General features: G+C 40.0%; 1 protein-coding gene across 6 annotated transcripts in view; it reads left to right on the forward strand.

The window, feature by feature from the left end:
• NBAS (NBAS subunit of NRZ tethering complex) overlaps nt 1–13905 on the forward strand; it is a 345000-nt gene that overhangs the window by 252322 nt on the left and 78773 nt on the right. For all 6 annotated transcript variants that reach the window (XM_081263998.1, XM_081263999.1, XM_081264001.1 and 3 more), the window contains 2 exons: nt 10078–10328; nt 11171–11505. In XM_081263998.1, coding sequence (XP_081120124.1) covers nt 10078–10328; nt 11171–11505 — 586 coding nt within the window. The remainder of the gene's footprint in view (nt 1–10077; nt 10329–11170; nt 11506–13905) is intronic.

The following is a 13905-nucleotide window of genomic DNA, read 5'->3' on the forward strand; positions in this document are numbered from 1 at the left end:
ATTTTTTGGCAATGGAGCCCGATGCCTTTGTCCACAATATTGTGGATAAACACCTTGTCCTTGTTCGTTTTTTGATAATGGAGTACCCTCTATGGTGGTTTGAGAATGGCATTCATTAGCCCAATGTAATGGAGTACCCTCTATGGTGGTTTGAGAACAGCATTCATTAGCCCAATGTCTCCCTCTACGGCATCGTGGGCAAATACCCGGTATTCTACACCTTTGATACCTAGTTTTGTTAAACCCTCCTCCTATGGGGCAATTCCTTTTAAAATGTCCTGTTTGTTGACAATTGTAGCATGTTCTTGGCCTGGTATATAAAGCCTGTTTTACTGCAGCTGCCACAATTTGCCCTTGTTCATTAATGTCTCTGGCATCTAAAACCTGTTTTACTGCAGCTGCCATGACTTGCTCTTGTTCATTAATGTCTCTACATAATTTAATATATGTGTTTAAATCTTCCTGTTTCCATGGTCTAATGATATCTCTGCACCAACGATTCGCTTGGTCATAAGCCAGTTGTTTTATTAATGGCATTGCTTGTTCTGTATTCCCAAAAACTCTGGTAGCTGTTTGAATAAGCCTATCTACAAATTCAGCGTAAGGTTCATTAGCTCCTTGTATTATCTTAGATAATTGACCTTGTAAACCTCCATGTCCTTGTAAAGTCTTCCATGCCTTAACTGCATCTACAGCAATTTGTGAGTGTACGCCAGGATCATATGCAATTTGTTGCTGCTGATCCTCATAAGGTCCCTTTCCTAACAACATATCTAGATTTCTCTGAGAATAACCAGCTGCTGCATTTCGCCTAGCTGTCTCCTTGCAAAATTCCTCATTGGCAACCTTCCATAACAGGTATTGTCCTCCATTTAGCACAGCTTTACAAATATTAGCCCAATCTGCTGGCGTCATGTTTAAGTTGGTAATGGATTCGACCAAGCTTACAGCGAAGGGTGCTTGGGGACCATAGGTTGTTACAGCCTCTTTTAGCTCCTTCACTGTTTTGAAATTTAAACCCTGGTAAATTCGCTGCCCTCCTACCTCAAATACAGGGCATACTTGAGATCCTGTCTCAGGATCCCAACTATCAACTGCGGGGGTTGGGAGCCTCCTAGCATATGGAGGTGGTGCTGTTGATTGGACACTTATGTCCTCTGGTGATAGAATGCTGTTAGTAGCAGTCTCCTGTAGAGGTGGTGCTGATGGTTGGACACTTACGCTCTCTGATAGAAAGGTGTTTTTAGCAGTCTCCTGTTGTAACTTTTCCCCTGATGGCTTTTTCTGCTCTAAACTTCCTTCCTCTGTCTCACTAGCTTGAAAGACCTTCTCTTTTACTTGAATCAATATGTCTTCTCCTTCCTCTACCTTTGTCTGAATTGAAGGCTTTGGACTAAGCAAACCAGATACGAGTGTCCACAATGGCAATGTGCCAACTGGCAGAGTCCCTGGGTTGTTCTTTTCTATTCTTTTTAAATCTTCACCATGATGGTCCCATTGTGATATATCTAACAACTCCTTCTTAAAAAGCCATGGGCTACATTGTTGTATTGTATCAACGTATGCCCTGACTGCTCTTGATTTTACTGAGATGCCTCCTTCCTCTAACAATTTACTTAACAGTCTTTCGGTTTGTTTTTTTACTAATTGCTGATCCCGTATTTCTACTATAATACAACCCAACAAGATAACACCAAACAAAACCGAGACAGAATGAAATAAAATTGGAACCACACAAAATCATTATATCAGCCTTTCCATCCTCCTGAAATGTGTATCCGTCCTTTCTCCCTATCTGTTCCTCAGACGCAAATAGTTTTTCCTCAGATGTGAGCGGTTTTTCTTCCGTCTCACTCATCTCCAGGGACAGGCAACTTAAAACAAAAATGAAGCAAAACAAAAGAGGAAACTTAGAATGGCTATCCATCCTCTCGCCCTGCCCTCAGGGGCGAGCAGTTTACTTACCCTCAGTCGCTCCCCGTGCGAGCCATCAAATGCCGCAGTCTGGCTGGGCACAATTCAGGAGCCACTTGTCAAAAGAAACTAACTTTATTTTTAGAACTACAAACGCCAAACAAAACAGCTCCTCAGGAAAAAACCCTCAGAGCCCAACTGCCACCACCGGCTTCCCACAAGCCTCTCACCCCCACACAACCCTCACCACCTCCCACAATCCTCCTGTTCTTGAGGCCGATTGGCTGGGTCGCGTGGGCGGAGCCAAAGAAGTCCCCCAATGAGCAGCTCCGTGGAGGAGCCAATCAGCTAGATGTTGCTGGGGCCGCTGTGAGCCAATCATCAGCTGGCAGTGTGAAGGGCAGGGAAACAGCCCAATGAACATCACCGCAGAGGAGCCAATCAGCTAGATGTTGCTGGGGCTGCTGTGAGCCAATCATCAGCCGGCAGCTGGAAGTTTGCTGGCAGCTGGAAGTTTGCTGGCAGCTGGAAGTTTGCTGGGGCCCCTTTGGCTGTGGCTCTCAACAGTAAGAAAAGTAGGCTATTTAAATAGTAGGCTATTTGAGGATTTGGATGAAGGACGGGAAGATGGTATGACCAGATTTTCACGTTAAGATCACTTTCAGGGGTGAAAATGGGAGTTCAAAACACAATTTGAGTCAAATGTATGAAAGATGATATATCATGAGCTATGTAATGCTTTAAATAATCAATAAAAAAACAAAAAAAAGATCACTTTCATGACTATGTTGAGAAAAGATCTGAAGGAAATCAGAATAGACATATACAGACTATTTATGGCACTATTATAGCAATAGTCTGCACCACAGGTGACCATAGATTGGAGTACGGCTTTAAAAGTGTAGGTGAGGCAAAGATGGGTTTGAGATATTTAAAAGGTAAAATAGATGGAACTTAATATATTAATTAACAAGAATAAATTAGATATAAAGGCAAATGAAAGGGGAGACATCAACAATCATCCCAGCTGGGCATTGTGGTACACACATGTAATCCTGGCAACTCTGGAGGGGAGACGGAAGGATCATGTGTTGGAAGCCAACACTGCTGACTTGGCAAAAACCTGTCTCAAAATAAAAAGAAACGGGGATGTAGCTCATTGTCCCTATGTTCAATCCCCCCACCCACTCTCATCCCCAGCTTTTTACTTGGTCCACCTTTTGGGTGGTAGCATCATTCAGTGAGATGAAGCACTCTATGGAGGTCAAGCAGGGTGGAGAATGGGAAGTTATATGTACTGAAACACCCCTGTCCCCCCAAAAAAATGGCAGTCAGCTGTTGGAACTTAGCGATTTGGAATTCAAAGGAGAAGGTGAGGCAGAGGAACTGGCTTGGGAGTTATGTGCATGTCGCTAGTACAGAAGGTGTGTGTGTGTGCGCGCGCGCTCTGGAGAGGAGTGTATGGTCAAAGAGGCAGGCTTGAAGCAACCATGGGGGCCTTCATAGTAGCTGGTCGAGAGCTGCTAGAAAAAGGAATTAGGGGAGAGCAGTAGGATGGGAGGGGGAGAACAGGAATGGTGCTGAAGGGTATCGTGGCCAGAGCCTTTTAAGAAGCAGGGAGAACTGAGTGGGGTCAAATCCTGCTGAAGGGTCAAGAGATGCTTATGATGTTGCATCTTTAATTTTTATTAGTGAAATTTTAAGTACTTCATTTTAAGTATTCATCAGGTTACTACATGGTGACACTGTTATCTATGATAAATACTGCCCTGGCCTCACTATTTTTGAGGCATAATAATATGTTCAAATAAATGTTTCTTCTGATGTGCATATTGGCATTTAAAAAAATATCATGGCATTTTGTTAATTCTTTTTTTTCTTTGTTACATAAAAGGATTCCATATCTGTAAAAACAGGAAGCTTCATTGGTCTCTGAATATATTATAAATTATCAGGCAGTCGAGTAATGTACAAGACTGTTCCTGGCATGTCATTATACCTGATAGCAATGTGATTATGCAGATGCACAGCAATTACAAACCAGGAAATCATTAGCTCCTGGCATCATTACTTGTGAGTGGCAAAGCACTTGATATTGATTTAGCAAGTGTGTTAGGTCCTCTGTGTTCTTTACTTAAAACCCTTTGCCTTACTATTCAAACTTTTTTTTTCCTTTGTGGACTGGGAATTGAACCCAGGGCCTTGCACATTCTAGGCAAGCACTCTGACACTGAGCTGTAACTCCAGGCCTTTTTAAAAATTTCATTGAGACAAGGTCTTGCCAAATTGCCTGTGCGGTTCTGGAACTTGTGGTCTTTTTGCCTCAGCTTCTTTTGTAACTGGGGCAACAAGTGTGCATCACCTTTTCCAGACAACTAGTTAATCAAACTTGGCAATCTGATTATTAGAAATCAGCCTTGTTAATACAAAAATTGTCCATCATTAATTGGTTGAATTAATAGTAAATTAGTAAATAAAACTGTTCCTTTAAAAAAAAAATCACCCCTCCCCTCCATGGAGTTCATCCCCCTGTCATTGTACCTTCTCCCTCCTCTCTTGGTGGACTTGGAGGTGTGACCCCCACAGCAGCTTCATAGTCGGGTGTGGTGGAATGTCCTCAGCCTGTGGAGTATGAGCCTCCAGTCGGATGGCTAGATCAGATCCTATTGATGTCATCCTATCTCTGTGTCCTTAGACCAGAACATTCATTTCCCTGAAGTTCATTTTCTTGACTTTAAGGAATAATAAAATGATTTAATGGTAAAATATTTAACCTACAGCAGGCAATGCGTGATCAGTGCCTCACTAAGGGCAGTTATTCCCTGTAGCTCTCCTATCAGAGTTCTCATAAACACCCATACTTGAGTTCCTGGTTTCTTTTCCCCCTTCTTATACTGTTTTAAGCAGTATACTGCTTTTCCATGGTCATGCCTAAGTCACTTGCAACTGCTGGACAGTCTCTCATGGCTGCTTAGTCCTGCTGGAGTATGTTCTGCCCTGAGGCTCGAGGTAGACTTGTCACTCACTGCAGATTTAGTATCCATTTCACCCTGAGGCTGCACTAGACATTGGTGGATCTTACAGACAGCGGGAGCTCTCAGTGGGCATGTGACCTGATGGGTCAGCATGGGGTTTGGAATCAAGTTTTAAGATCCAGTGCTACTGGCCAGACCCACCAACTGTGCAGCCTTTTGAGTGTTTCCTAATTCTCTTAAATCACTGTTTTCTTAGTTATAGGGACTATTATTCTTACCCTGGAGGGTTGTGAAGATTGGAAGAAATCTGTGGAAATTGTGTACCTAGGTGATTCTTTCAGTACTATTCTGGTTAATTCTCTTACTGTAATTTTTGTTAATTTTGCTGACTCCATGAGTGTCTCTCAGTTTTGGACACAGGATCCTTTTAAAATACTGGAGTTACGTGTCTGATATACTAGAACTATATCTATTAATGTTGTTGATGGTATTATTATTTAGTATCTTTGTATTCTAAGCACAATGTACTGAGTCACATTCTTGTCCCCATGTAGCTTATAACCTAATAGGGACCCCTTCTTCTCCCTGTCCCCTAAAATAGCCCAAAGGTAAATTGCAAGTTTAGTAAGTACCATAAAAAGGGTTCCTCTTCACAGGGACCCTAGATGTGCTGTGCTATTTTTCATAGTGAATTTCATATTCTTTAGGGAGGATTCATTCATCTCAAATGCAGAGATGGGCAAGAACATGGTATCTTTGTGAGAAGATAGAACAAACTGTAGTGAATCTGCCTTTTTCAGAGTTGAAGCAGATGAGACCAAATTTATGACTTGGGGTTGTTATTGATCATTCAGTGAGGTCTGTGTCCAGGTTGCCATGTTGTAAAGTATTCTGTCTACCTCTTCCAGGTTCCTCTCCCTTGAAGACCCTGACACAATTGAGGAGGTGGTATCAGAGTGATTAGTATATGAAGGGGGGGGGGATTTAAAGCCATACCTATTTCCTAGAATTTAAGGTACCTCAGTTTATTAAAGGCTTGTTATAACTTTGAAAATTAAAACAAAAATCCAGGACTAGGAAAGATACATATTAGAGTAGGGAATGTTGCATGTAGATATTCAGATCATGGGCCTTTCAGGGTGTTTTAAATTGAGCCATAAATTTGGTTCTAATTTCTTTGTTTTTGGTCAGGGCTGGGGATCAAACCCAGGGCCTTGCATATATATGCCAGGCAAATGCTCTGCTATTGAGCTCCATCTCCAGCCCTTGATTTTTCTTTTGATCTAAGGAGAGAGAACTTGACCAGAACTGTTGTTTGTATACACACACACACACACACACACACACACACACACACAAATCCACAAGGCCTTAAAAAATGAAGATAACTAATTTCCATTGCTTTTAATTTGACCACTCCATTCATATCCATTCATAGCAGAAAATGTTCTATTAAGGAACTCATGGAGAATCAGTGTGACAGAAACTAGTCTGAGATATTCATTGCTGATTCTTCCATCAACTCTCTGGGTGTTTTTTTTTTTAAAGTTGGTGACATTCATTTTGCCTACATTTTCCCTATAGTCGTCACAGGTGCTGCTGCAAGCTGCATTGCAGCCCCAGGCTGCCGAGTCGGGGTCATCCTGAGGCATTCACACCCTACCCTTCTAGGGTTGATCCCCTTGCACGAGTAGTTGTAAGTTAGTATGCTGGTCATTCCTATGGATTCGTAGACCTCCATGCTTTCGGACTGACTAGTCTTTGGGGAAATGGCCATAAGTACTCTACTGAACTGTCTCTCTCATATACAATCTCATATGAAAATATTGGCTCTGTTGCTTTATTGAGTAAAACAGATCTGAATTTGGGAGACCCAACTTGGAATCAGTTTCCATCTCTTACTAGTTATGGGAGTTTTATCTGTACTTTGGCTTACCTCAGAGAACAAGAATAACGAGGTCTTCTGCAGAGAGTTACTGTGAGGAGTAAACGAGGCAATCGAGGCAATCGGGCAGAAGCACTGGCAGGTTATTGCTAAATTCCATTTAAATCCCATCCCCTTGCTCTCTTCAGCCTCGCCCTGCAGCCCTCTCCCATTCTCTTTCTTCCTCCTCCATCTCACATTCTAAGTATCCCTTTCAGTCAGCTAATGGAATTGCATTATCACTCAGTCTTAGACTGAGTACAGAAAAATGTATTTAAATAAACTTCTTTTGTAACTTTCAGTACTTGCTGATTTTGAGTCATATTTTGGGGCGATTGGCAACTTGAAGCCGTTACAGAACACCTTGATGGTGGGATTAGTACTAAAAGTTTATCCCTTATGCATCGAGTACAGCTAACGCTAGCTTCTTCCTGTAGTTAATCTTTGAAAGTTAAATATGCACTGTATGTTTAAGTTGCTTTATACCTAAACTTGGTTCAGGAAAATGCACTTAAACTGTTTTTAAGGGTAATCATTAAGTTGATTACTGAAAAGTCCATAGTGGTTTCATGGTATTTCTTCCTACTCTCTTGAATGTAAGTTCTTTGGAATTGTTTTCTAGGCAGAGATTTCATTTCTTGTTCCAAAGGGAAGATAACAGCGTCTTTCAATGGAAACTATTAAAACAGCTATTGATTACTGGCATCTATAAAAGATCTCAGCACATTGTAATTTACTGAAAAGGGAGGTTTGGGTATTCATAAAGTGTCAGTAAAGGTATTCCACTATCTGTCTTGACAAGATAATTAGGTAAAATTGCACATGAGGCAAACTGAATTGTAGGCACAGAAGAATAAGTGGGTGGGCACAGGAAAAAGTAATGTTGATTGAGACAGACTAGATCAAAAATCGAGTCAAACACAGATGAACTAAATAGACTGTTGTGATTTAGTCATTGTTTTCCATTTTGTGGATGAATCTGTCTTGAATACTGTTTATCAGGGTGTTAGGAGTGAAGTGTGACATCAGAGCCCTTCGAGATCATTGCAGCAGTGCTTTCTGTGCTGTTTCTCAAGCGGTTGTTAGTTTGGACACTTGACCTTCTTGAGTCAATGGCTGCTGTGTGATGTGTGGACAAACTTAGACTTTTGAGTCCAGACAGATCGGGATGCTTGGACTTAGGCAGGTCATGTAACCTATCTTGATAGCAGTTTCTTTAACTATGAGTTGATAATGACCCAGTTTTAACTTGCTAGCCTAGCTGTCACCATAATCAAGGCAAATTTGTTTTTCTTCTCTGTTCTGCACCTTTTTCTGCTTGCAAGTCTTTGTCAATATGCATCATCTTATCGGGGCTACATGGCTTATTATCTCCTCATTGTCTTCAGACCTCATTTTGCAAGTTACTGTGAGTCACTTTCCTATACTACCATGTGCAGTTTTTTTTCCCCCCAGAGATGACATTGCACAATTAAGAGTAATGATAGGGTCAAGAGTATTTTCCGAACAGTCGCCGTTTCTGCTGTCCTGTTCCATGATCAGGCCTTGTGCTTTCTTGCTGTGGTACTTTGAATCATGTTATTTCTGCATCATTCCTTTCTACAATGTCAAACTCAAGTACTACTTTGTCTTCTGTTATCATTAATTTCTACTTCTGCAGTCATAGCTTTTAGTGATCTTTATCTTAATTAGAATACAATTTTATGTCCTTTGTCAGCACTTACCATTGGTTTGCATTGTTGTTCAATGCCAAGTACGTATAACTAAACTCGATTTTCAGACCTGGAGGAGAGTTCTGTGCTGTAAATCTTTATATCCTTCCCAGAGCACAGTGCTTTGTATGTAGATGATACCTATTTATAGAGGACATCCACTCATGTATTTGTAAGTCATGTTATTGAATGGTTCTTTTGTATCACACATTGGACCTTGGTACTGATAAACTAAAGTTAAACAAGATGTAATGTGATCTATGCCATCATAGTATAATAGTTATATATGTTATGGGTATCAGAATATTTAGCATGTCAGTGACTCAGAAGAGGCAGTGAAGGAAAATTTTATAGATAGGGATATTTTTGCAAGTATTTGAACTGTCTTAATGGAAAACAACATTTCTCTTGAAGTGAAAGTAAAAAGAAACGTTTTTAAAATTATATTTTGATTTTATAGGTTGTCTCTTTTATCCCAAGAATTTTTATAGTCTCATAAAAGTTTTAAAACACAATTTATATTGTTCATGTACAAAAACCAAACACATATCCCCTTTGGCACTTTCTAAAAATGGTAATTCTGGTAAACAGGGTATCATATTTCAGAGAGGTTGCTTTAAAGTCATCTGAAATCTAACTTTCTTGCCCAGGGTCTCATTGTTGCCCCCAGATACTTTTATTTCTGCCTGTGGGAATCTTGGAAACTGGACGTTTCTGTTAGTCTGTAGGGCTGCATTAAGGACCCTTAAAATTGGAGCACTAAAAATATGTTTTCTCTAGGCCATTGTGGTGACACTAGACCTGAGACTTCTATCCAGGGACAAACGTAGACCAAAGTGGACTCCTTTCCTTTCTGTCCAAAACACAGATCAAACAAACAAAAAAATGCTTGATTTTTTTTTTTTTTACCCCAATAAGTTAACCTTAAATGGTTTTTATTATATTACGAAGACATTTACATTAGTATGAAAATATTAAGATATGTGTTTTGTTCAAGTAGTATTACTAAAGTTAATTCAAGAGAAAATACACTTATTTCTTCTTTGCCATTTTATTTGAACACAGTATAAAATTGGGATCTATAGAATATCAATTCAAGACTCTTAGATATAACACTTATGCCTGAAAGTTTGGACTTTTTCTTCCCCTTGCTGTTTCCTGAATTCTTGAAATAAGGTTGTAGTGTTTCTATACTGAAGTGCAGATTTAAATTTTTTTCTTGTGACATGGGTAAATGATTTACAGTGGAAGCTGATAGATCTTGGTTTGTATTCTAGCTGGGAAGCATTGAACAACCCTTCTAATGCAGGGACGCCCTCCTTCACAGGGCTGCTGGGCCCGTACGTGATATGAGGGCCGTGCGGTGCAGTGGTCGGCATCCAATGTGTGTTGTTATCCTCTCAAGAGCTTCCTGGATCCTGCTGGCTGAAAGTCTTTGATTAGGCAAGAGGAAGGGATCTGAATGAAGTAGACTTTCCAGCTGAGTTTTAAAAAATTATGCTGTTGGATAAAGGAACCAAATCTCAACACTTTCTTTGGCTCTTAATTTCAGTTTGTCCACAGGAGAAATTGAAAAGCGGGCCCAAGCCCTTCATCTCCTCCAGACTTTGAAGACTGATCCTGAAGCCTTTCAGAAGCACATGGCCAAGTATATTTACCCCACTATTGGTGGCCTTGATCACGAAAGGCTGCTGTATTATTTCACTCTTCTGGAAAACTGTGGATGTGCAGACTTAGGTAGACATGCCATTAAGCCAGAAACCCACATTCGGCTGCTGAAGAAGTTTAAAGTTGTCGCATCAGGTAGGATGCTCATGTCGCCGCTCAAACTTGGGTTTTTTTGTACACAATTAGAATTATATACACAGAATATTGAAGTTGGTCAACTGTAGTTACTATTCTGTTTTTTCAATTCCTTCCCTAACAGCTGAGGGAATTAAATATCAGAAAAAGTAAGAGACCTATTGAAAGTCATACAGTGAGTTCTGATAAACCTAATCCTTAAACCCACAGCTTCAACTCCTGTTCCAGAGGTTTATCCCTGTTTCCATTGACTAAGACATTCAAGTTCACTTCAATGGAGCCTATTTAAAAATATGCATGAAACACTTGAAAAAGAGCCTTTGCATCTTTGATAAATTGTGGAAATCTTTAGAATAGGGTCCCTGTGCTCATAATTAAGAAATTAAACATGCTAATACTACTGTTAAATCTCTGATAAGTTGCATGGCACTTTCATGTCTATATTTATTTGATATTCATAACAGCTTTGAGAATGTATTTCAGGGCTTTTTTTTTTTTCCACTTACAAAGGAATAAGGGCTAAGATCAATCCCTGTCTATAGGTAGCTGGTGAAATGCTAGATAAATAACAAACAAATATAATGCAGTATGGAGAAGACTTAGGACTTGTGGAAGCCTGGGGAGGTGAGAAGATACTGCCTTCCTGAGTGTACACATGAGAAAACTGAAGCACACAGAGTGGCCTGTCTAGGATTGCAGAGCTAATCAAGTTTCAGGCTGGGACCAGTTCTCAGATCTTCTGATCTTTAAATGAAACCAACTGTCTAGTGTGAATGGGAGATTGTTTCTGTGTGTGTGTATATATCTGAGTGAACCGCTTACCCACTTTCTTTTCTCATTAGGTCTTAATTACAAAAAATTGACAGATGAAAATAAGAATCCTCTTGATGCACTGGAGCCAGTTCTTTCAAGTCAAAATATCTTATCTATTTCCAAGCTTGCTCCCAAAATCCCTGCAAAGGAGGGACGGATGCTTTTGCCCAGCTCTCTGTACACTGTTTGGTTACAGAAGTTATTCTGGACTGGAGACCCTCACCTCATCAAGCAAATCCCAGAGTCCTCCCCAGAGTGGCTTCATGCCTATGATATCTGCGTGAAATACTTTGACCGCCTCCACCCAGGTGACCTCATTGCTGTGGTGGATGCGATTACATTCTCTCCAAAGGCTGTGGCCAAGGTAACCAAAAGATAGAAAGTATGTTGAGTGGTTTAGAAGAAATGAAAATTGTTTTCACAGTCTGTAGATTGCTTGTCCTTTGATTTTTTTTTCTTTCTTTTAGGTTTTTATTTATTTATTTATTTTGCTAAGCATGAGGTTTTAATTGGGATCATTTTTCTCCATTACAGATGTTTAGATAGTGAAAATCAGATTCACCTTTTCTAACTTACATGGTTTTTTTATACTTATTATAGTTTTTGATGATATATCGTTTTAAAATACATTTTCAAGGGTAAAGAAACTCCATTGTCAAGCCAAGAGTACCTTTATTCAGAACTCACACTAACAATTTGTCTGTATTAAATTGAGCCCTTAAAAAATTTCACATTGAAAATCACACAGCATATGGCTTGGAGATAGATACTACCTGTCACATTTTCCAATTTTCCATGCTCAGATCTGAACCCTTGGAGTTGATCTTAATAGCTGCTCTCAATCCCTCAGCAATGTGTACTTTCCCTCAGAAGAGATGGCGGAGGTCTTTCTCCCCTTCTCTCTCTCACCCAGGTTTTATTGCTAGGAAAATATCCTTTCTCATTGCTTGGGCCCCAGGTGTTCTCTCCTCTGGAAAATCTCCCAGCCTCTACAGAAAGTTGTTGTCTGTGGAATGCCTTTTTAAAAATAAAATCTCCTTTTGCCCATCTTTGCTTTCTCCTTACCCCAAGTCAGCTTCATTATAGTTATTAGTATCCTGGAAATCGGATAATTACAGAGAATACAAACCATTCATTTGAAGGTTGGCATAGGAGTGGATCAAACTCCACTTCTCTGTGGAGAAGGCTAGGTTTTACCTAACTAGATGCACAGTTGTGTATAACCAAAGACTTCTTTTTTTTAAAATTGTTGTAACCCAAGTAATTTAATTAACAACTTGGTTCAATTTTATAAGCACTGCATTGAAAAGGAGATAATCATTTTTGTTACTTTCAAGGAAGAAAGTAAGAATTGTTTTAAAGGAAAATGCTGTGGTATATTTGAAAAAAAAAATCATAAGTTTGGAGTCATGCAAATCTGGCTTTGAACTCTGAATCTGTCACATATCAGCTATGTAGTGTGGCCTCAGGTCTTCTGCCTTTTCCAAGGCAGAGTCAGGGCTGAGTAATCTCTGAGGAAGATAACATTATTACTCTGACTTTATAGACAAAGCTAAGTTGGTAATGAGGAGCCACAAATTGAACTCGAGGGAGACTGACTTCCTCCATAGCCTTTACGCCTCGTCACTGAACTGTGCCACCCCTCAAAAGTCATAGAACAAATCATTGGAGCCAGTCTAGAGACAGGTAGGGTGCGATGGTCAGAGAACCCCAAGCATTTCAGACTCAAAAGAACAGACTGTCCTGGGCTATGTCCATAGCAAGGCTGGGTCCAAATGAGAGAGGCCATGCAGGAGCCTGGTAATATATGGGAACGAATAGATCCATGTGGTCAGTTTGTATCCTAGAAAAGTAACCGCAGAGCTGGGGCCTAAGCCCTGGCTGAAAGGCAGATAAGCAAGGAGACCAGCCGAGGCAATGAGGGAGTCCCCTCCTAAGGCAATCTCTCAGCCCCACTTCAGGCTAAAGGAGGTTTTAAATATTTTATGTGGGTGTAGGACTGGTTAGCAAAGGCCATATGCTAATTTGAGCATGTATATGGAGGTGTGTGTCTTGACAGTTTTAGACCTTCCAGCAGCAATTACTTATTAATGATTAAACTTATGACTGTGGTACAGGGTTCACTTAGAGTTTTAGCTGTTATTTATGTTTTGAGTCTGATTTTAAGTTACAGCACATTTTCATCGCTTCATCTAATCGTAATCTTGCACTTTAAGATGTCTACCAACCATCTGAAAATGGATGGCATAATCTTTTGTTCCTATGTTTGTATTTTTCTGAGGAGAAAATGCCTGGCTGACTCAGTGAAGATGAAGTCAATCAGCTTTTGTTGCTTCCTCTTAGCTCAGATGGTATATCCAAAGCATAGATGTTTTTTGTAGCTGTTCTCAAGAGATGGTTTTCTATCATCAGGTAGATATATAGAGAGTGTTCAGACTACTACATCTAGAAGTAATTTTTGTTAGTCTAGCCTATAGTATTTGCTTTCATTTTATTAATCAGCAAGCTTTTAATTTTCTGATCAGAGAGGAAAAGTGTAAAATTTAGATAAATGTTTAAAGCCACACACTGCTGTCCTATTTATATAGAGAGAATATAAAAATGAAACACAACCCACAAATGTCAGAGGACACATTTGGAAGAGGAAATGCAGCTGGATTTGTCCAAGTCTGCAAAACACCAGATGTTCCCACAGCTTGTACATGATGTTAAAAATGTAAAATAAGTGTGTACTATTCATACAGTGTTCAGTTTTCAAATGTGT

Source organism: Spermophilus citellus (genome assembly GCF_964194105.1).
Source record: "Spermophilus citellus genome assembly, chromosome: 13".
In the NCBI taxonomy this organism is placed as follows: Eukaryota; Metazoa; Chordata; class Mammalia; order Rodentia; family Sciuridae; genus Spermophilus; species Spermophilus citellus.